The 27,648-nt window shown below is 50.3% G+C and overlaps 1 protein-coding gene across 1 annotated transcript in view; it reads right to left on the bottom strand.

Moving 5' to 3' along the window:
- LOC144170474 (adipokinetic hormone/corazonin-related peptide receptor variant I-like) overlaps positions 1 to 15,382 on the bottom strand; it is a 65,468-nt gene extending 50,086 nt beyond the window's left edge. Inside the window, exon 1 of the mRNA XM_077700302.1 lies at positions 14,147 to 15,382. Coding sequence (XP_077556428.1) covers positions 14,147 to 14,521 — 375 coding nt within the window. The 5' untranslated portion in view covers positions 14,522 to 15,382. The remainder of the gene's footprint in view (positions 1 to 14,146) is intronic.
- Positions 15,383 to 27,648: the final 12,266 nt, after the last annotated feature.

Genomic DNA, 27,648 nt, shown 5'->3' with positions numbered 1-27,648 from the left:
TGGAGGAGGGACTCAGAATACGGCCCTTAGTGACTAAACCTTAACCGGCCTTTCAAAGTTCATTTCACCGTCGTGTTTATTCACGTTGGCCTCACCAATGGCCCCAGCACGCCTTTAAACGGCTCACGTTCATTCTATCTCGTCCACGGCTAACACGATTTCCGTTTTTCCAGCCACTGCCGTATATCTCCTTACGCATGCTAGGAGGAGTAAAACCGGACTGCGGCACGCAGCAGTGACCTTGCGCAATGTCCGCTACTCTGCGCCTCGTTTCCGTTCCTTGTTTTGCTTTGCGCTGCACTGTAACAAATGCCCTGATTAACGAAGCTTGTTTACGCTCATACGAGCGGCTCCATTGTTAACTGCGAGAAACATCCTGAGAACAGCGGCAAGGCGAGGCGAAAACAGCGGCAAGCGTTATCGGAGTCATCGTATTTGTTCTGATGATTCCGTTCTTTGCGCTCGTTTTGATTGATAACTTTGCCGTCATCCGAATTTTTTTGGCATTGTGCGTCCGGTTATTCTATAGGCACCGCTAACGTCTGACGACCGTATTTCAGAGAAGATAGTTCACAGAGAACAGTTTGAATAAACGCCCTGCTTTACTTTCCGCGTACGAATTTCGAAATAAGAGATGTGTGTGTGTGTGTGTGAAGGGGGGGGGATTAAAGTCGTGATAGTACGGTACATTCGCACAACAGGCACACGTGGCGCGGAGACTAATCATCGCACGCCGTTTTGTTTGCGCTCGAAATAGAAACCAAATATTAAAAAAAAAAAAAGCCGGGTGATTGTGGACAGTAAACCAGAACTGTATAACGGAGATAAAATCTTGTGCGGGAGCCTCAAAACGCAGCTTGGTTTGGACAAACATTGGGCAAAAATTTCGTACACAACAGCGGTAAGGGAAAGAGAATATGAAATTGAGCTTGACGGTACACACATTCATTTGATTAAACAAAGCGCGAACAAACGCGCGAGGGACACAAAAGGCTCAATAACAGTTTGTTTCAACTGAACGATCATGCGGTTCGTCACTCTCTGGGCTTTTGTTTCACGGCAAAAGATGCTTTGTTTGCTGAGAAGTGCATAATTAAAGCTGAAAATTTTCTCCTTCTTCCCCCCTGTTTTTTGTGACGTAAAAGAGTACGTCGTAAAACGCCCAAGGAGAGCCGGTACCCGATTCTTTATAGCACCTGATTGTTGCCATCTTCCTAACAACGTGTTCTCACCGGTTTTCCCTTTTGTCGATATGGTTGGAAGCCGATAAAAAAAATGAGGGTCGTTTTGACACCATCTTGGTAAGGCGCCACACAGGCAACGTCGGCCGTCGAGCTCCGCCTTTCTATGGTGCCTGTAGCGAAACTTTACTGCGATGTGCTGCCACCTGGAAGAAGCTGTAGAAAATACACTCACGATTGACTTTCAATGACAATTACGGCTCTAGCGTCCCGGCATCGTAGACGATAGCGCCAACAACGCCTTCTTTTTGCCGTTGGCTCTTGTATGTATATGTGCAAAAGTTGTAGGTGCGCCTGGTAGGCTGTCGAGCCTACCCGCGTGCACCTATCGGCTTGCGCTTGTACCGGCAAGGCGAAACATTTCAACAAAGCTGAGACTAAAACAAAGCCTGTCGCCTGTGTTAAAGCATCATATTTTATATGTTTGCTAACTTAGTTTTGTAACTTCTTAATGCACGTACTACGCAGTGCGTTTATTTTACGTTTGCGTTTACCCGCCTGAGTGTTTGGAATGCTTACAGAAACCAACCCAATCACGTATCACAATTTCCTATTCGTGGTGTCACGAATCGTATTGTGCGGGAAAGGGGAGAAGGTACCTGCTTCCACGCTTTCCGAATTTTATCCGTTAATAAGCAACTGCTGCCGCTGCGAGGGTATATTCGCATTCACAACATTCTAATCTACTGATATAGGGCCATTTGCTTTCACAGTCCTATTAAGAATAAGTGAAGGAATCACGAAGAGAACGCCGACTAATAGGGCAAAAGCATTGGCTTGACACGTGCCGCATTCAGTTCGCAGAGTTTTGAGAAATTTAACGTCATTATTTAACGGTGTAGTAAATGACAAGCTCTGGTAGTAATCTTCGTAATTTGCTTTACACGCCGTGCAAGCCTAAGACCTTTTGAAAAGAAACACTTTTGAGGGCCCCACCTCCCCAGTACGTCGTACTGGAGGGTCACGAAATACTTTCAATCGGTTGAGTTTGCTTCAACGTTGGCCCTAATGTCGAACACGAAGATGTTTCTGCATTTCGCATACTACCGTATGCAAAATTCACGCATAGTCGAACACGCGAACACGAGCTAAGACCAAGAACGTCTGACGTAGTCGACCGCCAACGTGAATAGTCAAAATTCTTCGAAGTGCACTCATTTACGGTTGTATCAAGTTCATTGCTGGCAATATTATTTTCTTGAAAAAAAAAGCCTCTCATTGTATTCGTGCCACTTTTGCGGTGTATCTAAGTACCGCGATATCCACCAAGTGAATGGCCACAATGGTTGTAAAGTAAATTAACACGTGTTTGTCAAATTCAAATAATAGGGCTTAGTACCAAATTAAAAAAAAAACCGGGCGGGACTGTCACGCGGACGAGTAGAATAGGATCTCCTGCATTTAAGTAATTCTCCATCAAGCTGGAAAATAGACAATACGCGCACTCCCCAATGCCGTGGGATCACTGGGATAATAGATTTAAACTGTTGTTCAATGTGAGATATATGGCATTGCTGGATTTGCTGTTGAGCAAGAGGGAACGAATTTTTTACTGGATTATTTCTCTGCACTAGTCTATGTAATCGAGAGAGAAAACTGCAATGTGTTTCACTTTTAAGTGTACATTTAGTTTTTATTTTGAAAGGCTTTTTAATGACAAAGACTTGAATCTGTATCACTACGGCTTGTTTACAACCAATACCGTGTTTCTGTAAGCTCTTTTTGTATAGTCAGCTAGTTTTTGCTTTTTCAATGTTGGTTAAAACGCGTGATGGTTGAAAAATCGGTGAAAGGTTTTGATCTGACAAATATAATTGAACAAAGAAAACTTGCGTAATTAGCAGCGTTACTATCAGCGCTCAGTTGCGTGGTAAGCGGTGAAAAAGATGCGTACCGTTACGCGCACGTTGTAGCTAATTATGCATGAAAGTTATGACACAACCGGCCATGTTTTAAAGATGTAAATGCGGTACTAAGGGCGGCTATAGTGCATGAAGAAGGCCCATTTATTTTATTCTTTTTATGCCCTACCACCACCATCATCAACATTGTGCCCACAGACATCGAACCACTCGCATTGTGCGTTATCTGGATCTATTCTTTTCCCGGAATTTTCATATCCTTGCTTAATGTACACTTTGCTAATGCCTCGCGAGCTCCGCGAATGCAACTGCAAAAAAAAAAAATTTCTGTGAAAACCACCAGAAAAAACAGACACATTTCTTCTGAAGACGGCTCGAATTACAAGATGCATCGTATGCACTGGAATGCATTTTTTTTTTACCGGAGACAGCTTCCAGTATTCCACCGAGGTATTTTTGAAAACAAGAAAACAATGTAAGCCAAAGCTACTGTACCTCACCAGCAAATAAAGCGAGTTTTTGTTGTTGTTGCGGTTGTTGCATTGAGAAAGAGTAGTTGCAACGGCTTCGAGGATAGATGTCAGCATATTTCAGTATTGCAGGAGTGATAAGGGAAAATCAGCAGCATATTTCGGAAGTGGGGCAGGCATGTTTATATGCGCCAGCTCGTAGAAAGTGTTGGGCGCCCTGCTTTGAAACAAGAACGCAAGGACGCAAGAAAGCAAGCGGGTGAGCACTTCCGGGGTGCGTGGGATTTCGTCCGCCGGACTGTTTGCATCTCCTTGGAGCGTAGGCGGGTCTCACTTACGTTAAAGGTGGGCGTCAGTGAACGTGTTTTTACTGCAGATAGCGGATGATTTTTATTGTTTCGGAAGGTACTATTCCATGAAAAAAAAAAGAGGGTGTGTGCTTATGAACCCCAGTTTGAAGCAGTAGTTCCTTGCTTCCGGTCGCAGTACTGAGTAATGAGATTTGCATTAATATGGAAGCCATAAATGCCCATTACGTGGAAATTTGGCATTCGGCGTCGGCCTGATAAAGTGATGGCTTCAAAAAAGGTCCACTGCGCGAAGAGAATAAGATTTAAAAACAATAAAATTTGGAGAATTTGATTCTGGATTTCGAACCCGGGGTTTGTATACGATACGCGAGTAGAACGAGCATCTTCTACACGACGACCTATCTCATTACATGAAAAAGAAAACCGGCATTCACTATAGGCAATCTGAATTCATGTTTAAAATGTTAACATTTCAACGCCGCAAAAGTTCGCACTAAAATTGCAGGAAAATTCGCACCCCTTAAAAGAGCGTACTAAAAGTCCGGAAGGCACGCGCGCATCAAACAGGTGAAGCCAATCTGGGAGCTCCCTTTGGGCAGCGTCCAAGCTACGCATCCACACACATTGTTCCCGAAAAAGTGATTTCGTTGAACGGAGAAGTTCTGCATGCCGGTCAGCCATGTGGAAATTCCACAAAAGGAACAACTACATAAGGAGGAGGATATCCTATGTGACTGTACAGTTCTTTTTCTTTTTCACCCGAAGAAATCCAATTACCTGTGGCGTAATGTCTATACCTTTCTTCAGTGTCCGCTGCAGGATGCCCCGGCAGAGCACAGCTTCTCTATTCAGCCCAAGCCAACAGTCCGCAGTTTCAGGCTGGTTACACAATGGACAGTTACCGCGGCTGTGAATAAAAGTGGTTCTCTCTCTCACACAGACCACGGCACAAATTGAACTTTACACATTTTAATGGGAAGTGTTGGCGTGTGCAATATAAATAAGAATGCCGTCGCGGCACGCTGAATACACATATGCCTGACACGGGATAAAGTAGTGTCATCCATAGCATCCAAGTATGGTTGGCGATCCATTGGCAGCCGGAACAAGTTATTCAGCAATACGACCTATTCTTAGCCCTGGCTAACTGAAGGTGGGCCTTGCGAATGCTGATGATGATGATTGTTTTTAATGGCGCAAGGGCTTCTAGACCAAAGAGCGCCAAAACACGAGTGTGTTAATGTCGTCGGGCCTTGCGAATGCACTGTGGTCTTCAACTTAGAAACGCGTATTACAGTCATGCACTGAGGCTTACAGGAGTAATTTGAGCCTGCTAAGCACAGAAGTGGCACAGAATGTTTACAACTACAGCGTTTATGGAGGGCCTACAAGGGAGACGGAGAAGAACATAAGAGAGAAGGAAAAAAAAACGGCGCAAAGGGAAAAAGGATTATGGCTATAGTAATTAGAGGACACAGTCGCACCAATTTTTCCTTGGGACCACTAGATTGTGCGAAGATATGTGTCTCATCTCCTACTCGGATTCTTGCAGTCCACAGGACTAAGTGAGGTGTGGTGACATTGCGTGTCTGTTATTTGAGGACTAAGTGATGTGTTATGACTTTGAGAGATTTGATATGGTATTGGGGACGATTAGGCGGAGCAATTGCCGGCAGCTATGCAAGGCTAAGTCCGCCTTATTCAACAATACTTACTTACTTACTTACTACATGAGTAATTTGAGCATGCTAATTGCAAAGCACGTTCTTCTGAATAGCGTATATGTAGGGCTACGAAAGGGCGATTGCCCAAGCCTTGCAGTCGTATAGTAAGCCAGGGTAGAAGCAAACGACACAAATGAAAAAAGGATCATGATGGTGGTTGTGAGGGGACACAATCCCATTACTGGGCACGTTTTCGCACTTGTTTGCTGTCTCTACTGTGATGGCCTCTAATGCGTAAATGTATTTCAGCGGCATCCGCGAAACACAGTCCGACGTAGGAGTAGGCGCAAAAAAAAAAAAAAAAAAGCCGCATGGTGACAAGGAGGCAGGCGCTCGTAGTATAGCTAAAACCATCAACAGCTGACACTACCGCAACTTACGACGCGAAGATCACACGCCATTACGAAGGCATTGTCGCTACAGACGATGACGTAACACGGCAGACCCATTATTAGACATAAACGACCGTATAGCTTAAAGCAAAACGTGATGCTCTCGCATTCCCAGACATAAGCCCTCTTGGGTGCCTCTTTGATTTTGTTTATATATTCGCTGAAAGTGTCCACGCAATGACACGAGAATTAGAATTCTAAGATGGATAGCGCACTGCTAAGAGCACTTCATCCCTGGTCGAAAGTATTGAATGGTAACACTGTACTACAAAAACTGCACCGGACGACCCCCTCTCGACTCTTTATAACTTTGACGTCACTATGAAAGCCGTATTTTCTGAGGATACGAGCAGTCAACGTAGGCATGTGAGCAGCCAATTGGCAAGCAATTATTTCATGGACCATGGCAGGAAAACACAGCAATTCGTCAGAGGCAGGGTGCAGTATTGGGTAAGTTGGTAATCCATCGTAGTAATACATCGCACCAAAAACAGGGACTAAAGCTAAGGCACAAAGGACGAGCGCCCACTTCAACTGAACTTTTATTGTAGAAACATATCATATTTATAAACACGCGGACACACACTTACGATGAAAAACATTCGACCCGATAAGAAATGGATAGCAACTGTACCAAAAACCCCGAGATACAAAAACAAAACACAAAATGAATGCCCCCCTCCCACTACGCACGCGTTGTGTCTTTTTATATGGCTGGCTATTTAACGCTACTTAATGCAAATAATCAAGTTCCTTGCTCGAGAGGGCTATAGAAGGAACGCTGACGCATTCTTCGCTTAGCCTTGCGATTTCCGCAACCTCCCCGATTTCCCTTGTCAACTGGTCACAATGACGCTGAACGACTTGGCATTCGTTGAATTTTGGAATGCACTTTCCGGCGGTGCCCTTGCAATCTCGGCAGTTCACACCTCAGTGTCCTTTCACACTTTTGTTGACGTTGTGGTAACGTTCTCTGAGGGAGAGAGAATAAACTTCTTTATTAGCAAAAAAAATGTGGAGCGGTGTCCTCACTTCAGGACCCCATTCGTGGTGCAGCTGCGACAGCCCTTTCAACCAACCGAAGCTGGTCTTCCGGACTGGAACTTGACAACACGCTCTCCTACTGCTCATAAGACGGACGAGGAATTCTGTCTAACTTGGGATTTTTGAGACACTTGCCCGTCTGGACCCCCTACTTTTCGCCGCATGACAACGGAATCTTGTAGACTACCGACGTCGTGCATGCGACAAACTTCGTTTTGCGTTCAATGGAGCGCTTGTGGGTTTCCTTTGCAAGAAGACGTACCTCCAGAATAGGCACGTTGCGCGGATGCTTGCCTCGCAAGCAGCAGCGCCGTTTTCTATAGGCTCCGTGCGCTGGTATGGTGGCGACACAAGCGCCTGAACAACCAGCGCCATCTACGGCCACTGGAGGCATTTACCGGATGTTGTGGTCGCCGCTTGCGCCCTTCCCCGTACGCCCGTGCTACGCTCCGATGACTGATTGCTCAAACCAGCGCTCTCGTTTTAAAGGGGTCCTGAAATACCTTCCGCCGATGCATGGATGTACATGTAACCAAATAAGACAATGTATTAGCAATCTCCTCCCGCAAGAATTTTGTTAAAGCGATGAGTATTAGCTGACAAATCGTAAATCAAAAACCGCGCATTATCGTCGCGCCGCGTTTCCTCCTCTTTTCAACTGTTGACGGCGCGCGAGCACTCCCTCCCATGATGCTGCGCTAGTCAGCGGTGACGTACTTCCGCATTACGCTCCTCCGACTGCCGTCTGCTACGGGCAAGTTTTGTTGACACCATGAATTCCGCACTCCGCTCAAGGATGAATAAGCGAACGAAAAATCTGGCCGCATGTGTGCGGTGGCCTGGCCTTGCCCTTTCGCGGTGTGCGTTGCTGCAGTGCAGCACGTGACTTTTAATCGGCGGCGAACTCGCAGCCGCTGGGGAGGACCTTGCGCTCGGTCCCTTTCATGCACCGCGCACTGTTTATCCAAAAAGCGCCGTATCAGATGTGGCCCCGCTGATGCCGGGTCTTATTTTGCGATGGTGGTAATTCCTGCCGGCGCCATGCGAAAAAGACATTTTAAACCGATACAGAATCCGTGCACAAAACGCTTCAATCATGTGACCAGTTCAGCTTGGGGCGACGCGTTGTGGAGAGCGGCAACGTTGGCAAAACATGCTCCGGCGCGGCTCTGAGCTTTCTAGCGCTGGAGCGAGCGCCTTTCTTTGACGATCTCACACATCGGTTGCCTTGGCAACAAGGCACAAACCGCCCCAGAGGTCAGTTACGGTTGCGTGATCTCGGTTCAGCTCGGGGCCCCACCTCGCGACATGTGGGCACTGCAGACGTACCACTCACTCTCATTAGGAAGTGTGAGATGCGTTTGGCATTACAGGAGGCGATGGTGTGTGTGTTGTGGACGCCTTTGTTTCGCGATGAAATGCGACGTTGTGCTTCTGCGGGTGGATAGTGCTTCCCATCGTCTGGATTATCTTTCTCGAGCGACGTACGACTCAACCTCGCATGGGGTATGTGCAGTGTGCGTGGCTAAAAGCCATCTCGGCTTGCGCGCCAGAGTGAAGTGACTTGCTGTTCGTTCCCGCAAACCGCGCGCGAGGTGAGTGCCGAATTTACGACGGGCAGGAGGAGGCAACCCATCGTCTGTCAATCGCGGTTCAGACTTGCAACGCATGTTGTGACGTTGTGTTCGTTCGAAACGCATCTCTGGATTGTTTTGAAGTGGAAAAAAATGTATCCGTCAAACCCGGGCATTCGGCTCAGGGCGTTCTCTGCGATTGCACGAAAGAAGTGCCACGGGGCTTCAACGCTTTCTTTATGGAACGTACTCCGGTAAGAGAATATCCATGTCGTGTTATGGCCATGTTGCATTCAATACGAACGGTTAAGCGTTTGTTTACACTTGTTTCGTTTGTCGTAAAATGTCCAAGCACTCCGGCACTACGCTGGCAGATCAGCCGGCGAGTCGACGCTGAGCAGACGACTCATCTCTTTGCCGGAAGTGCGTGAAAAAGCCGCCCAATAGCAGGATGTCTAGCTCATGACGAACATCTGGGAATCGATGATGTAGACATGTGAAGATGGCGGCGTCCAAAAACACGAAGGAAAGGGTGAGAAAAAAGCGACAAACTTTGCAACAAAAGTGTGAGCTTTCCGCTGCGCGTAAAAGAGAAATACTTGGCCCAGATGACCTTGACGACCCAATCTAACGATTGCGCTACTTCATTTAGTGTGCTCAAAATGCCTTTCAGGACCCCTTTAACGGTTTTAGAGAGCTAGCTGGGAGATATTGGCTCGTTTTCTTTTTTGTCTCAGAAAACCTCCAAACGCGGTCGCGAGCTACACGCCGCAAACGATGTTTACTGCGTCCGGGAGGAGCTAGCGAACGCAAGGGACCCGTCGGATGTTTCCCGCAGTGGCGTTGGGCACATAACAGGCGCTACCCTGGGCTGCGACTTCTACTTAAAGGCGGGTACAGTGAATGGTTATGAGCTCTGTGGTAAACACGCGGCTCACGCATCTCTGCACTTTATTATGAGTTCAGTGAGTCTAAGCGAGGTACGCGCGGAAGCTGCACGCGCAAGGCCGGGTGCCACGGCTCGCGTAAACATGCTGATGCAGTTGCTATGTTCGTCAACTCATAACGGTGAGCACCAGGCAGCTATTGCCAAATTTTAGCGCCGGTATCAACGCCGGTGTTCCAGCTATATCCGAATTAGCGAAATGTTAGTCATATGGAGTTGGCCGCGATATCTGCGTTAAAGCAGCGGCCGAGGCCGCACGGGCAGATGCTCTGCGCGTATACTGAAGAGGAATAAACGATACAGATTGCTAAAGCATAAGCAACACGTAATGCTAAAATGCCGGGGAGGCATAAGCTCAGCGACAAAAAAAAATAAATAAAACGACCGACACCGTCACTGCTTCAAGATGATTGACGGACATATTAATGGCCCATTCGTTTAGCTGCGGTGGTTGCCTGTGGGATCACAGCAGTTTTGTGTCGACCGTTACGCTGCGTGCTGCGTCATATTCTGTAGCACTCAGGTAAGATTGCTGGGGTGTATGCCGGCGCACTGAATTGTTCCCCATGAAGCTCGCGTTGCCTATGCAAGTTTCGCCGGCTGTCGCAGGTCCCCTGCGAAGCTGATAACGGGCGTGCACATAAACAAGATCCCGGAGCATAAACCACATTCACACAAAACAGCAAAACGAACGCTTATGGCCAGAAGTCGATCGGCGTTGTTTACATTGCTCGTCGCACTGCGCGGGTTCATCGCTATCGCCTTTCCGCTTCATTTCAAGGGAACCGAGATAAACTATTTTTTCGTCAGCCTCCTCGCGACCTTTTTAAAATGTTGCGGGAGCCGTAGACCCAGCAATACATACAGAAATACGCACTACTAGCTCGACTTTTTCACAACGACTGCGGAATCTCCGCCCGGTACAGCCGCTCCTTCGGGCTGACCAACATCCGATTTCTGACGGCGCCGCTGCTCGGCGGCGCTGCGGTCGCGCTCGAAACACCAGCGCACGGAGCCTATATCATGGTGGTTCGGGGGGTCATTTCTGTTGTGAAATATGCCACGCATATCACGTGTTCGCTTCGTAGCCTTCATATTACGCAAGTGTCGGCGCTCTCTCCCAAGCACCAACAGCCTGGATTATACGCCTCGAGCGCGGCCTGTAGGGGCGCCACTGAAATCCCCCTAGCGGCCCGTTTCGAAAGCAGGCGCGGGAGTCTCCGTCCCGCTCCCCACTGTCGCCGCTGCTTTTGCGGCATGTTCGCGACTGAGATTTATTGTTTGCGGGCGTTGGAAATCCGTGTTTATGGGGAGCAGTCACTGTGTTCGCAAATGGGGTGTGTTTACGAGAGTGTAAATGTTTCTGACGCGATCTTAGTGTGGTATATTCGGTCTGTATAAGCGCCAGGTGTGTCGCAGGCCAGCATCGCGGAACCGGCGTATGCATGGACCTGATTGTAGTTACACCACCCTGAATTTACTAGCAGCGTCTCCGTAACCACCGGTTCCTCAGATGTTCATGCTACGGGTATACACTACGCTTACTAGCGCGCTACAAAACTAGCGCGCTAGTTTTGTGCGCTTACATATTCAGCGAAACACTGATACCTGACGGCACGACAGTTACGTTTGCCAATATCATACTTCATATATTGATCACCACCATTTACAAGCCAGTGCGTGTTAATTTCGGGAATATTGAACGTAAGTACGACGAATAATGCAGAATTATACTCGGGGATCAGCACACGACAAAGAGTCGTCTTGCCGTGAGGTGAGGGCCCGCAAACATCCATCTGCTACGTATACCCTCTGCGAGCAGCGCGCAAACGGGCTTAGAATATAATCGGCGTCCGCGACTAAGCGCTTCTTCGAAATATCGTCACATGGCACAGGGAGCCTGCAGCATACAGGAGAAACTGAAATCAGAGGGCCTTATCACATACCACACTCCTTCAACGACACCTTTCATCGCTTGTTCCTACCTTGTATACTTCCAAATGCGTCCGCCGAACGAGCAGCTGTTCATTGAAGTCGAAAAACAAAACGCGTGAACGCGATATTTGTGTGTGTGATTACAAAAACGTTCATTGCTTGATTCCGATCTGCATTTGTACACAGCGTACCCCTCCCCTACCCCCCCCCCCCCCCTATGTCTCGCGAAATGGCAGTGCATTTCGCGTATAGTTGGTCTGGTGAGCCCTACCTGGCTTAAGTTTCGACGAACGTCGTCAACATGTCAGAAGCTGCAGTGTGTTTTTTTTTTTTTTTTTCATTTCCGTTAGAGCTATTATGTTTCTTCCGCACTTGCACACCATGTATTTTTCCGTGGTTGCATTCTAGATTGCCTTGGTTCTTGCTATAAGGCGTGTGTGGGCACATATTTAACGACGTACAGGCTTGGAATATACTTAACATTTTCGCATGGTTTATATTCTTTAAAAGGCATAAGTTATTGTCCGGGATTGGTTAATCACATCCCCGATACATATTTTTCTGCGACGTATATATTCGAAGCGAAGCCGCATTCGTTGTCCACAGTGCAAAATGAAGCCAACCTCTCCCTGTGCCAGTATCAGGTCTAAACGAGGCGGCAGTAGAATTCATTTGTGCCTGACGTATTTGGTGGTGACAGGGGTGATATGCTGCTACCGTCGCCGACGCCCGGAAGAGCGGCGACGATGCGCGCAGAACCGCGTTCCCGCGGGTGGCTCTTGCAGGCGATCGCGTGCTCTACGAAGACGCAGCTGCTTTTTAAGTGACCTAAACGTACTCTTTGCTTATAGACGTCATCATAACAAGGTTTTTTTAGGGCGCGGAGAGGCGAAAAGAAGCGGAACAGAACTAAAACACTGCACGAACCCCTATCAGCCACGCAGCGCACATCCCGTCAACGCCGCGGAGAAGCGGCGGCAGGCGGCGCAGCGATCGCGAAGCTCGAGGCGTATAACGAGCCACGAACGGGCGCCCACACAAAGAACGCATCTAAGGTAACGTCATGATAACAAGGCCGAGAAGAACGAACAGCTCAAGTGCCGCAGGCGAAAATACGTCAGTCGCTGCTATTGTAGCCGACCAGTCAGATTGCAGATAATGCAAATGGAAGGGAGGAACCAATGCATCCATCCCGGCCGTCTTTCTTTACACCGTGTCTCAGTGTCAACCTCATAGATTGTTGGCACGGCATGCTGCAGGCAGTGGGTGGTAACCCGCTTCTTTATCGATGCTCTAGCATGCGCTGCAGACAACTTTAGCAGGAAAAGTGCTGCGCTCACAGCGGCCTTTGTGCGGTGCAACGTGCCTATAAGGAACCCCACAAGTTCTCCATTCAGCAAAAAACGAAGCTTGTCGTGTACACAACGTCGGTAGTCTTCAAGATTCCGTTGTCATGCGGCAAAAAGTGCCGGGTGTCTAAACACAAGGTTCAGAGGACGTAACAACAACGTTCACAAAAGTGTGAAAGAACACTTAGGCATACACTGCCGGAAAGTGCATTCTGACATTCAGCGAGTGCCAAGTCATTCAGTGTCATTGTACCCAGTTGACAAGGGAAATCGTGGGTGCTGCGGAAATCGCAAGGCTAGGCGAAGAATGCGTCAGCGTTCCTTCTATAGCCCTGCCCAGCAAGGAACTTGATTATTTAGGCGGGCGAAGCGACGTTACCTAGCTAGCCATATAAAAAGACACAAGTGCATAGTGCGAGGGGGGTGAGCATTTTGCGTTTTGATTTTGTATCTCGGGGTGTTTTGCGCAGTTGTTATCCATTACATATCGGGTGGAATGTCTTTCATAGTAAGTGCGTGTATGCGCGTTTATATAGAATGGACTCGCGATAATTGAAACTGAGATATTTCAAACATTCGGGTAATTCAAACAAATTTCAAAATATTGGCTGGCCCCCAATGTTTCCAACGCATTTTAGAGACGCTTAATTCAAACTGCCTCGTTGCGCGAATTCGGTTAATTCGTAATTTTGTCTTGTCCTTGCCGGAAAATATCTGCGGCATTTGCCGGTTCTAGCTGCACATTGAAATCCTTATATCAGTAAGAGTCACAAACAAAGCCGGTTACCTGCATACACGTGTCAAATCGAAGCTGCGAGCGCCAACAACCCCATGTGTATTCAGAGAAAAAAATAAAACGGCAGGAGGGGCAGGCGCGTGATCCATTCGGCATTTCTTTTTCAAAGTGTGAATAGTGCTTCCGTATAGGGTGCGAATGTTGTATTATTAAGTTTATGCGAATGCTTAATTTCAACACAAGTTGGTATGCTGCCCCGAGTAATATTTATGAGAACTTCGGATAATTCAAATTTCTTATAATTCCAATAAAAACCTGAAGTCCCTTCGAGTTTGAATTATCGCGTCTACTGTAGAGAATATATTTCTGCAATAAAAATTAAGTTGGAAGTCAGTGCTCGTCCTGTGTGCCTTAGCTTTAGTCCTTGTTTTTCTTGTTCTACAATGAAATGTCTGCGATGTGCGATAAACGTTATATTCTACTTGAGTGCAAAAAAAAATCGGGAACAACGTATTGGACTCATTAATTAAGCAAGGCTGTCCATAAACTCGGCTCGACTGACCTGCATGATCTTGCACATGGCATTGCCTCCAGCCCAGTGGACGGTGAGGCGCCAGGCCACCTCGAGCGGAATCATGACGAAGGTGACGATGAGGTCGGCGATGGCGAGGTGCATCATCATGAGCTTGATGCGCGACTTGCGCGCACGCTTCCCCACAAGGCTCAGGAGGACGGGGACGTTGCCGGCCGCAGCCGCCGCAAACAGCAGCGTGTACACAATCACCTGCACGAGGGACTTGCGCGTGAACGTGAACTCCTCCGGCGGCGTCGATGACGGGACTACGGCGGAGGTCTCCTGGTCCACGACAGCCGCCGACGTCACCGAAGAGTCGTTCAAGACCACAAAAAATGGCGAGAGTTCGGGAGGTGAACCCATCACAATGGCATCCGCTTTCGTTAAAAACGTTGAGGCCAGCAGACATGGAAGAAGACGAAAATAGGGTTTCTACCAGAGCCGTCCAAGCGTCGACGCTCCCGTAGCTTTGTTTTGTCCGTCACCCGGCAGTGCTGACAGCTAAAGAAAACTCACACTCGCGTTCCTAGCGAGGCAAGCTTTCGAGACGCCGTGGATTATACTCAACATGATAGCCTATACTCGCTTCAAGAGAAACGTAACGAATGAGCGGCTGGTTATAGTTCAACTTAGCGCTCCCGATGAGCGTGGTATCCGCGCTCCATAAGAGCGACGACTGTTTGCGACATTAGGGTCCGAATTCAGGGCTCGGACACAAAGGGGCATGATACACAAAAATGAAGACTTCCATCTGTACTGCAACCCATTTTTGTGCACATTACTGACCCAAAAGTTTCACATCGTTGGGTGTTGTCCTGTGCATGAAATTTAAACTTGGGCAATAGCTCCTCAACTGTCCCTCACTGCAGGTGAGGGACAGTTCTCTCTTCCTCGCGCTTAACAAAATTTTACACAGTTTGAATGAAGGATCTATGCAGTATTCCCAATCGAATACACTCCGTTGATGATGGTTTCCTTCCTTGTCAAACGCTAGTGCTATTCACAGCATTGGCTTGACGTTTGCCTAATTGGATTACAACTGTTAACGTCCGCAAACACGCGCGCACAGCGTTAATGTACACACGCGCACAGCGCGGTCAAATAAAGTCGAAGCAATCACACACGCGTTCGTGGCAGGTTCCTGTCGCTTCTGCTCTCCGCACACCCCGAAAGTCACGCTCCGGCACTGCCTCAACTTCGGGACAACTCTGCGCACGACCGCGCTAGCACGCACTGTCAAACTCGGATGAGCGCCAACCTGGGAAGCACTTTGAACACGCGGAAAAGGGGAGGGGATTCACTTGGGCCGATCGATACGGCGCATGCGCAGTGCGCGCAGCCAATAACAACGCGACGCGGTAAAGTTTGAACTACCGGCAGTAGTATTTTGCTAATATAGGGCAGATATTTAAAAAATCACTGAAATTTGAAACTTGGTGATGCTCAATAACATCTGAACAGAGCATAAATGCGGTGTTCGGAAAGTGACGAGTACACAACTCAGGCACAGTGCTTTCTCTCGCTTCTTGTTTACTCTCAGTCCATTCGCAAGTGCCAAGTTTCTGCATCTGGGAAGCATTTCTCCCTGAGGTAGCACTCCACTATTGCAAATGCTCTGCCGAATACTTTTCGGTCAATTCGGAAAACCACAAACAGGAACTAAAATTACCTAATTGGAGGGCCAGAGATTGCAATCTTTTGCAGTTACAAAATAAAACGGCTGTAAAATACACCATCGTGGAGGTCACCTGCCTATACTGTCAATGTACTAAAAAATAACTTGTATTCTTCAGGAATGTAAATGAATTAAAAGATGCATGCATACCTTACCTTATCTATTAATGTGCTGATAAAGAAACCTTGCGGTAAATACCTGCGGGCATACGTAGGAAACAATTACACAGGCATATTCGATGCTTGTGTTAAAGAAGGCGAAAATTAAGCATTAAGGCGCAAATTAAGCATTAAGCCATGAATCTCTTTCAAAGATATATCTGAGTTCACATCGTCAAAACAGTTGGTGTATTCAAGATTCACCCGCCGCGGTGGCTCAGTGGCTAAGGCGTTGCGCTGCTGAGCACGAGGTCGCGGGTTCGATTCCCGGCCGCGGCGGCCGCTTTTCTGATGGAGGCGAAAAGCAAAAACGCCCGTGTGTACGAGATTTCGGCGCACGTTAAAGATCCCCAGGTGGTCAAAATTAATCCGGAGCCCTCCACTACGGCGCGCCTCATCACCTGCGTTGCGTCGGCGCGTTAAACCCCGCAATCAATCAATCAATTCAAGATTCGAACAGCTCTGACACAATTTAACCTTTTTTTCCTAGATTTAGAATCGCATTTCTTCCTTTTTATTATTTAAAGATAACGAAGAAGGTAGCAACATACTGCAACAACCTTCGTATCTCTGTTTCAACTTGCGCCTTGGCTTGACACTGACATCAGGCATCGGCAAACAACTGGCAGGCAAGGAAGAAGAAGGCCAGATGCGCTACGGGTGGAAAAGGAGGGAAACGAAGGTCCAGCTATGAGTCTACGAGCAGCGCATCGTACCTGGGCACAAGCCCGCCTTGTAGATAAAGCTTAATCAGTCCTCATTCATAACCATCGTCACAGAAGTGGTACATGTGCTGGGTATCATGTCGTTGTCTACAGAGATACGAAAGTTGTTGCAGTACGTAAAGGGACCCTGCAACGCTTTCGACAAGTGAGCTCACTCTTTCCTCCACGTCTGGAACCACTGCGAAAGCTATAGTTATCACCAGCACAAAGCGGCACTACCTGATTTGCTCGTCGCACCAGACATGCCTTCCATTTCTGCTTTGTTTTTGTGGCCTTTTTTTAAGTTGCTATCTAAAAGCGTTCATTGCTGTAAATGAACGAAAACCGGCCAGCAGCCTCTAAATGGACTCAGTGACGTAATTCGAGCCGTCGAAGAACGTCAAGACCGGGAAAAAGAGCAAAATCTTTTGAGCGAGTTTACAAGTTGTCTGATGGGCATATAGCAGTAATTTTTGTCTGTGATACTTTGCGACCCCCTAATCTAAGTACTGGGTGTGTTCGGTGACTACGTTCTGCAAGCATTTAAGACTTCAAAAACCGTTGAAAAAGTGTTGCATGGTTCCTTTAGTGTTCAAAGTAAGGAAGATGGGGACTTCACGACTGTTGAGCATTCCCCCTCCAGATAAAGAAAATGACTGTGAAGCCCCGTAGGGGTGTAAGCAGTTTAAAAAGAGTAATTGAAGGTCTATTGGTGAATCTAAAGCAGTTCGAGAGCGTCTAGTTCGTCTTCTTCGACAGCTTGAGGCTCAGTCTGACTGCAGACGCCTTGCTCCGGTGTTAGAAGTTCTCAACAAAGCGTTTCTTGCAAGCTCCTCGTGCACCGTGGCAACCATGCTTAGCGCTCTAACCGTCTCAGTGGTCCCCTTGCTCGCTTTAGCAGCGCCATTGGTTGACTGCCGCTCCTTTTGCTGTCCACCAGTATGGGAATTTCGTCGCCGTCATACCCGTTCCTTCCTCCTCTTCCGCCCCGCACTGGCTGCACACGCCATTTTACAGCGCGTGCAAGCGGCATCGTGAGTAACGGAACCCGTTGCGGCGATGGGCGCCTGACGCATCTGCAAAGGTAGGGTGTGCGCCGCGCCTCGACTTGAAAGTCTTTTAGCATAGGAGAAGAAAGACTTGCTCTTATCAACGACGGCAGCGGAGCGAAGGCTGGGCCACCACCGCCACGCGTTCTTTCATTCTCCGTTACATCGCTCTGGGCTTAAAATACGGCTAATTTTTTGCCGATATGCCCATCTATTGCTCATGCAATAAAAAAATGTCAGCAAATGGCTTTACGGGCAATTGTACCACGTACCTAAGACGTTAGCCACAATGCTGTTCAGCAAATGCGGATATGATGCAATGCAACGTAGTTGCATCATATCCGCACCACGCACTTTGTAATAATTTATTAATACTAAATTGCGTACCGACGTCTGGATTTGCTTTGTTGGGCCATATGGTCGATATAGTCCTTCTTCCTTCCCAATTGCCCCCTTCTATTTCTTCTTTCCCTCACTGCACTCCGGAGTTAACCCCGGTCATCACTTACGGGGACAGCTGTTAACCGGACAGACACAAAATGCTACATCATTATCATCAGCGCCGCCGTCGTCGTCATCACTGCCGTCATTACCACCAGCCAATTCATGTTCACTGCAGGAGAGAGTGTAAGCATATTTATCGCTTTCTAGAAGAAAGTCTTAAGTGTGGCCCCTCATTCAAGAAATCCATTGGCACGAGCCACTTCTTCTGCCCTTTCAACCAGCTTGTGCTGGACGTCGAGGTAAGAGCCGACCAAGGAATTCCCCCAAAGCTCATAAGTGTGAAAGGGATTAGGTGAATCAACTGGACTTTGTGCACAGCCACCGACCATACAAAAAAGTGTCCTGGATTTCCCACAAACTCGGCACATAGCAGGATGCAGGGTTGGAGCTATATAATGGTATCTCTTCGGGTTCCTGTAGTGCCAAATCTTGCTCTTTGGTAACAGAGACGGCCTCAATGAGCTCATCAGTCGTGCTGTTGACTCCGAGACGAAGCAACTTGCCTGTCGGGGTGCTGACTGGTAGGCGCTGGGCCTTCTTGTAGGCTTTTCTTATGATGGTGTCCAGTTTCTTTAGTTCTGTTGGTGAGAGCAGAGGAGATCACGAAACCCTGTATGAGTCTAATTGTATCGTATTCGCCCATGCCCCTTGTATTTGTTGTTATGCGTTTGAGCCTTTGTGTGGCTTTCTCTGTGATGACCTTGGTATTGTTAACGGTGGTGGCGTTTTTCGTATCTGCCTGAAAGGTGACGCCCAGTATCTTGATGCTTCCAGCAGGGGTGATAATGTGCCTCTACATATTTAGGTTGATGGTGATGGTCCTGGACGGCTGCTTCTTAGTTAGAGACACGAGTAATAGTTCATATTTTTGAGGGGTGCAGTTCAGTCTGCATGACTTTGCGTAGCCATTTACTGCGTCCGCTGCTTTCTGTAGACGCTCCTCCATAACTTCTCTCAGCGAACCTGTGGGGCACAAGATGGCAATGTCATCCCCGTAGACGCCAGGCCATGGTTTTTTCCCTGAATTGTATTAAGCAGTGAAGGGAGTCGTATGAGAGCAATGTTAAAGATGAAGGGGGTCAGTACAGCCAGCCCCCCGAGGAGTGCCACTGCCTCCTGTTGGAAAGGGGTCGGTGGCGTGTTACGATATTTTTAAAATGGCTTTGCGATCTGTGATGAAGGACTTAACGCATGGAGGCCTCTCACTAGTATTTGTGTTTTTCGCAGCCTCCACACGTGTCATACTTTTTCGTATCACTCAGATCGAAATCCCTCCGACGAATCGTCAACCTGAAGCACTTTATACTATTTGCACTAAAGGTTTTTGCTGTTTTTGATTTTTTTCCCCTGGCCACTTTCCACGTACTATTCCCGCCGTAGTGCTCACGTCTTTACCTTATGTGTTGTCTCACCGCCGACGCTCAAAGGACGCAGCTGTTTTCAAGGGAGGAAGTTGACCTTTCCAACCTCCTGAATCCTATTTTGCCGTCGCCGACCGCAACAGGCTACCTGTATCTTTGCGCGTGCAGGCGGGCGGGTGGGCGTGCGCGTGTGTGTGTGTGGTGTGCGTGTGTGTATGCGTGTGCGCGTGCGTGCGTGCGTGAGTGTGTATGCGTGTGCGTGCGTGCGTGCGTGCGTGTGCGTGCGTGTGCGCGCTTGTTTCTCCTCCGTACAAGAAAACCGCACATTGCCCCGTCTGATATCTATATGGATGCTCCTGAGACCCTAGCCAAAACATAACATACGAAGCCTTGAGGCGTTCTTTTTTTTCAATTTTAAATCAGAAATTTTAGTTCTAATGATGTGTTGAAACCCGCTCTCTCCAGCGCTGTTATGCCCATACCATTATTATGAGTACTTCCTGTCAGTTAACATCTCACTCGTCGCTAGAATCATGTACTTCGTGCTATATAAACTCAGGAAATACGGGACAGTGCAACATAATCCGGAATCCATTAGTGTCTCTTGCATTAGCGTCCTCAGTGACTTAAACCGGGCCACTTACCGACCTGTCGGACACCTACTTTTAAAAAATGCGCAGACGCACTATACCGAGCCTCATTGAAATTTTAAGCCTTTTTAAAACACGTGTTCCACCTACCAACACATGGAAAAGGAAGCAAACAGGGCTAAGAGCCAAAATACACTTTTGAAGAAGAGGCACTCGGCCGGGAAAAAGGAAAAAAATTCTAGTTTCCATATCTTCGGGCAGCAGGCACAGGGAACATGATAGGAGAATCGGCAATCTCGTATGTAAATACGGGTAAAAAGACGGGAAAGGAAACACCCCGGTTGCGCAGCGCAGTATCAAGTTAAACAGGGAGAAAAAAATCTGGCTACGTAGCAGACAGCAAGCGAGGCATATAAAGTACGCTTCAAAGACCGAAGCTCGCCACAGGCATGCCCACTGCAGCTTTTGCCTGCAAAAAATAATCCAATAAAATTTGTTCAAGCTGCTGAGTTTTGTTTCTGCTAACTCCACACTGCTAACTCCAGACTGCTAACTCCACACACTATATGGGCACTATATATGGGCACAATGCGAAAATTGGCTGCGTATCTGCTCACTTCTTTGCCAACGTCGCCGAAATACGATAGTCGTCTGGCGCCCCTGCCAAGTAATTGGTTCCCTTCTCTTTTACGCTCACCTCTCATGGTGTTCTTCTCACGTCTCGCTTCTCCCAAGATGAACACGCTAGTGGCTCGATCAAGTTAATTTAAATTTACCGCGTTCAACTGCTCCACGCTGGGAGCCTCTATGCCAGCGCCGCCGTACGACAGAGACGCGCGTGCATCGAGGCACCGTCTCCACGCTACTTGAGGATGATGATGATGCTTAGAGGGTTCCGCTTTGCAACGGGGTGGTGTTGCACAGCGACCTTAGCCGTAACGCCACTATTATAGTGAACTGGAATGATCTTCACCATATCCACTGTACAATCACCTCGCGACGAAAAAAAAATTACCAGTGGCTTAGGTCGGCTATGCCAGGATATACGTAGCGTGAGTTAAGGTCCAGCCGGTTATTCTTAGCTTTCCTGGTTGTCTAAGATTAGCTTGATTATCATGCTTACTGCTGCTTCAATGACACACGTGGTATACGCATTATGTGACACATGTATATTTATCAAGCGGCTCCGGCGCAGCGTCACCAATCACCCCAGAGCTAAGCTGGTTCCAAGGACGCACGCCGGTGTTGCTGCGACGCACGAGCCATCGGTCCCACAACCGGCCACCCCTCGCATGATCATCAAGTGGACCGGACCGTCACGTTCCGCGCTTGCGCAGCACGGTGTTGCTGTGACGCACGAGCCATCGGTCCCACAACCGGCCACCCCTCGCATGATCATCAAGTGGACCGGACCATCACGTGCCGCGCTTGCGCAGCACGGTGTTGCTGCGACGCGCGAGCCATCGGTTCCACACCCGGCCAGCCCTCGCATGATCATCAAGTGGACCGGGCCACCACGTGCCGCGCTTCCGCAGCACGGTGTTGCTGTGACGCACGAGCCATCGGTCCCACAACCGGCCACCCCTCGCATGACATCAAGTGGACCGGACCGTCACGTGCCGCGCTTGCGCAGCACGGTGTTGCTGCGACGCGCGAGCCATCGGTTCCACACCCGCCCAGCCCTCGCATGATAATCAAGTGGACCGGGCCACCACGTGCCGCGCTTGCGCAGCATGGTGTTGCTGCGACGTACGAGCCATCGGTTCCACACCCGGCCCCCCTCGCATGATCATCAAGTGGACCGGGCCGACACGTTCCGCGCATGCGCAGCACGGTGTTGCTGCGACGCACGAGCCATCGGTCCCACAACCGGCCACCCCTCGCATGATCATCAAGTGGACCAGACCGTCACGTGCCGCGCTTGCGCAGCACGGTGTTGCTGCGACGCGCGAGCCATCGGTTCCACACCCGGCCACCCCTCGCATGATCATCAAGTGGACCGGGCCACCACGTGCCGCGCTTGCGCAGCACGGTGTTGCTGTGAAGCACGAACCATCGGTCCCACAACCGGCCACCCCTCGCATGATCATCAAGTGGACCGGGCCACCACGTGCCGCGCTTGCGCAGCACGGTGTTGCTGTGACGCACGAGCCATCGGTCCCACACCCGGCCACCCCTCGCATGATCATCAAGTGGACCGGACCGTCACGTGCCGCGCTTGCGCAGCACGGTGTTGCTGTGACGCACGAGCCGTCGGTCCCACACCCGGCCACCCCTCGCATGATCATCAAGTGGACCGGACCGTCACGTGCCGCGCTTGCGCAGCACGGTGTTGCTGCGACGCGCGAGCCATCGGTTCCACACCCGGCCAGCCCTCGCATGACATCAAGTGGACCGGGCCACCACGTGCCGCGCTTGCGCAGCACGGTGTTGCTGTGACGCACGAGCCATCGGTCCCACACCCGGCCACCCCTCGCATGATCATCAAGTGGACCGGACCGTCAGGTGCCGCGCTTGCGCAGCACGGTGTTGCTGTGACCCACGAGCCATCGGTCCCACAACCGGCCACCCCTCGCATGATCATCAAGTGGACCGGACCGTCACGTGCCGCGCTTGCGCAGCACGGTGTTGCTGCGACGCGCGAGCCATCGGTTCCACACCCGGCCACCCCTCGCATGATCATCAAGTGGACCGGACCGTCAGGTGCCGCGCTTGCGCAGCACGGTGTTGCTGTGACGCACGAGCCATCGGTCCCACACCCGGCCACCCCTCGCATGATCATCAAGTGGACCGGACCGTCACGTGCCGCGCTTGCGCAGCACGGTGTTGCTGCGACGCGCGAGCCATCGGTTCCACACCCGGCCAGCCCTCGCATGATCATCAAGTGGACCGGACCGTCACGTGCCGCGCTTGCGCAGCACGGTGTTGCTGTGACGCACGAGCCATCGGTCCCACACCCGGCCACCCCTCGCATGATCATCAAGTTGACCGGACCGTCAGGTGCCGCGCTTGCGCAGCACGGTGTTGCTGTGACGCACGAGCCATCGGTCCCACAACCGGCCACCCCTCGCATGATCATCAAGTGGACCGGACCGTCACGTGCCGCGCCTGCGCAGCACGGTGTTGCTGTGACGCACGAGCCATCGGTCCCACAACCGGCCACCCCTCGCATGATCATCAAGTGGACCGGACCGTCACGTGCCGCGCTTGCGCAGCACGGTGTTGCTGTGACGCACAAGCCATCGGTCCCACACCCGGCCACCCCTCGCATGATCATCAAGTGGACCGGACCGTCAGGTGCCGCGCTTGCGCAGCACGGTGTTGCTGTGACGCACGAGCCATCGGTCCCACAACCGGCCACCCCTCGCATGATCATCAAGTGGACCGGACCGTCACGTGCCGCGCTTGCGCAGCACGGTGTTGCTGTGACGCACGAGCCATCGGTCCCACACCCGGCCACCCCTCGCATGATCATCAAGTGGACCGGACCGTCAGGTGCCGCGCTTGCGCAGCACGGTGTTGCTGTGACGCACGAGCCATCGGTCCCACAACCGGCCACCCCTCGCATGATCATCAAGTTGACCGGACCGTCAGGTGCCGCGCTTGCGCAGCACGGTGTTGCTGTGACGCACGAGCCATCGGTCCCACAACCGGCCACCCCTCGCATGATCATCAAGTGGACCGGACCGTCACGTGCCGCGCTTGCGCAGCACGGTGTTGCTGTGACGCACGAGCCATCGGTCCCACAACCGGCCACCCCTCGCATGATCATCAAGTGGACCGGACCGTCACGTGCCGCGCTTGCGCAGCACGGTGTTGCTGTGACGCACGAGCCATCGGTCCCACACCCGGCCACCCCTCGCATGATCATCAAGTGGACCGGACCGTCAGGTGCCGCGCTTGCGCAGCACGGTGTTGCTGTGACGCACGAGCCATCGGTCCCACAACCGGCCACCCCTCGCATGATCATCAAGTGGACCGGACCGTCACGTGCCGCGCTTGCGCAGCACGGTGTTGCTGTGACGCACGAGCCAACGGTCCCACACCCGGCCACCCCTCGCATGATCATCAAGTTGACCGGACCGTCAGGTGCCGCGCTTGCGCAGCACGGTGTTGCTGTGACGCACGAGCCATCGGTCCCACAACCGGCCACCCCTCGCATGATCATCAAGTGGACCGGACCGTCACGTGCCGCGCTTGCGCAGCACGGTGTTGCTGTGACGCACGAGCCATCGGTCCCACAACCGGCCACCCCTCGCATGATCATCAAGTGGACCGGACCGTCACCTGCCGCGCTTGCGCAGCACGGTGTTGCTGTGACGCACGAGCCATCGGTCCCACACCCGGCCACCCCTCGCATGATCATCAAGTGGACCGGACCGTCAGGTGCCGCGCTTGCGCAGCACGGTGTTGCTGTGACGCACGAGCCATCGGTCCCACAACCGGCCACCCCTCGCATGATCATCAAGTGGACCGGACCGTCACGTGCCGCGCTTGCGCAGCACGGTGTTGCTGCGACGCGCGAGCCATCGGTTCCACACCCGGCCACCCCTCGCATGATCATCAAGTGAACCGGGCCACCACGTGCCGCGCTTGCGCAGCACGGTGTTGCTGCGACGCACGAGCCATCGGTTCCACACCCGGCCACCCCTCGCATGATCATCAAGTGGACCGGACCGTCACGTGCCGCGCTTGCGCAGCACGTTGTTGCTGCTACGCACGAGCCATCGGTTGCACACCCGGCCACCCCTCGCATGATCATCAAGTGAACCGGGCCGCCACGTTCCGCGCTTGCGCAGCACGGCTCTCCAGGAGCCATGCAAAACTGCTCAACCTCGGCCAGTGTAGCTCACGCTACAAAAATTACCCTGTGTGATATTTTTGTGCTAGTCTGGCTTCTTCGTTCCGATGTCTTCTCAGCTTTTTATCTGCTCTGTTCCCACTAACATTCTTACCTTCTTTTGCTAACCTCTACTGCTTTCCAATTCCCCTTTCCAAGGGCTTTCGAAAGCTGGATGTCTCCCTCACCGAGGACTGGATGGATACGTTTGCGCTCAGTTACAACGTGTCGCATGGTCTCTGGCTCCCTGCCACCAGCTGCGCACAGTTCTTCTACCTTCACGCGGATAAGCGTTTTTGTTCGCAAGTAACCCGGCCGGGATTCAAAAGCAATGCACTCCCTTTGGCATTATAAAAGAACATTTCCCTTGTGATCTCCCGCTTCCCGATTCTGTAGATATCTAAGGACTTCTTTGCGTCGATCCTTTTTTCTCAATTAGTTGTCGCCGATTCTTTCACTTCATATCTATTGCCTTGGTCGCTTCCCTGCGCTTCTAGGTTTCATATACCGTGTCTGAAGCATTCCGGTTCTTTTTCTCCACTGCGTGTCCACACTTTTTTTGTAAAGATACCGTAACACGCTCAGCTCTGATCATAAACAGTTCGAAGTAGTTCCTAAAAACGTATTTTGCTCTGCGCTTCTTTCAATTCAAAAGAGGCCCATATGATGCCTCCCTGCACCGCCTCATTTGCGGTTTTCCTGTGGGCTCCTAATGTCAATCGACCTGCCGCCCTCGGATTCACTTCTAGCCCTGACTGAATCTCTGATTTGACACACACTTCTGCGTTTGAAAAAGGGAGCGCCCGTACCAGTACACCCTTCCAGATTCCCCCCACTACTTCATATTTATTACAACCCCATAGTGCTCTGTGCTTCACGAAAGGGGCGTTTCTTTTACAGCAAAGCTGTGTACTTCTACCCCCAAGCGGTTTTATCTGAGTGGGTAAAAATCATCTCCGTGGGCAAAAACGCGTACTAGAAGAAAGAACACGCCGAGACACTCGTTTTCCAACGGCTCGCGCTAGTATGCTTCATGCTTCAAAGACACGAGACTTTTACAGCAAGCTGTATACCTCGCCAGAGAAGCCGAGCGTAGGGTCAGTAGATAAGGTATTAGAGTACCGCCACTGAGGCACGCAAGTCAGCAACGGCGGCCATTTTGGCGTTTATCAGGGTTGCGAGATTGCCGCATCTACGGCCTCGCCATTAACTTAGACCGGGTCATTTGTTAACAACACTACTGAAGGTGCAGCAAAATGCCATCTTTGGACACACTCCTGCTGCTGAAATGCTGTTAAGCGCGTTATCTTTGATCCGCAATCGGAACGACGTCAGTCGCACGCAGCCGCAGAACAGAGAGGACAAGCTAAGCCCATACCAGAGCTGACCGACTAAAATGCATTAACTACAAAATGGCAGCGCTCACGAACCGTCGCAGTGTAAACAAATGTCACGTAATGCGAATTCACCAATTATTCGATAAGAGAAAAGAGTGCCGATACTCTGTACCCTTACCTAGTGACACTATCCCAAGGCAAGTGACAAGCCCGCCGAGACGGCGGGGAAACATTTCATACCCTCCTCCATCACTATTTGTTTTACAGCAACTTTGCTGGTCATCCACTTTCACAGGGTCGGATGGCAACCGATTTTTAACACGAAAGTGTTTTATTCCCGGACACACGAAGATTTCGCTGACGTCATATTCTTCACGGAAGTGGCGTCAGTACAACGAAGCAAGCGGCCTGTAAAAGGTGCACCCCTGCACACAGGGTCCTCTTTCAGGTAAGCAACCTTTAGCACTTAAGAGTACGTTATAATTAGGGCTCTTCGTTTTCGTGTTTGACATTTTAACACGAAGGTGTTTTATGCCGGGTTGCACCAAGATTTCACAGACGTCATATCTGTCACGGAAATGACGCCAGTACACCTTTGCCGAAGCGACCCGCAAGCAGGACGTCACTCGCCAAGCAGACCTACAAGACAGCCGCCGACCCGCAAAGCTTGCTCAGCTGCAGATTTCGCTGCACATTTCACTTTCGTGTTTTACTGATTCCTATGACAGGGGAATCAACCACAGTTTTAGATGCGAAGCATCTCATGCTCGGGGCTGTGTCCCTCCCTCCCTCCCTCGTTGTCGTTGTCCGCCGTCCGCACTCTACTGCGCATGCGCGTCTCTTCAGCCTCGTCAGTGTTTGGGCTGACGTCAGCGCAGTCCACTATAAAAAGGAATAGTTAGGTGGCGCCCGGTTTCGATCCCACGACTCTCTGGTCGCAACGGGAGGTACGTGGCGCTCTTCCCACTGCGCTACAAACCGAGCCGGGAGCATGTGCTATGAACGCTCCTTATGTCCTTCACTCATTCAAACTACGTCAAGAAGCTACTGATACAACGAAGGCACGCAAAGCTGAACGTCAACGGAAACGACGAACTGAAAACTAATGGGAACTTCAGTCGGCTGCTTCGCATACTACTCAGGGTTCCACTACGGGAAGATGGTGTAATTTTTATGAAGTATTTTTAGAGACAGGAAGGACCCTCAAATGTTCTGCCGAATTGATCAGGAACATTAGAATAGGTCTTTTTTATTTTCTTCGGAGAGCAATAG

This window comes from Haemaphysalis longicornis, unplaced genomic scaffold (assembly GCF_048455015.1).
Source record: "Haemaphysalis longicornis isolate Haplotype H1 unplaced genomic scaffold, Haemaphysalis longicornis Haplotype H1 scaffold_2, whole genome shotgun sequence".
NCBI classification, from domain to species: domain Eukaryota; kingdom Metazoa; phylum Arthropoda; class Arachnida; order Ixodida; family Ixodidae; genus Haemaphysalis; species Haemaphysalis longicornis.
The sequence above is the reverse complement of the archived record's forward strand: the minus strand, read 5'-3'. Positions and strand labels throughout refer to the sequence as shown.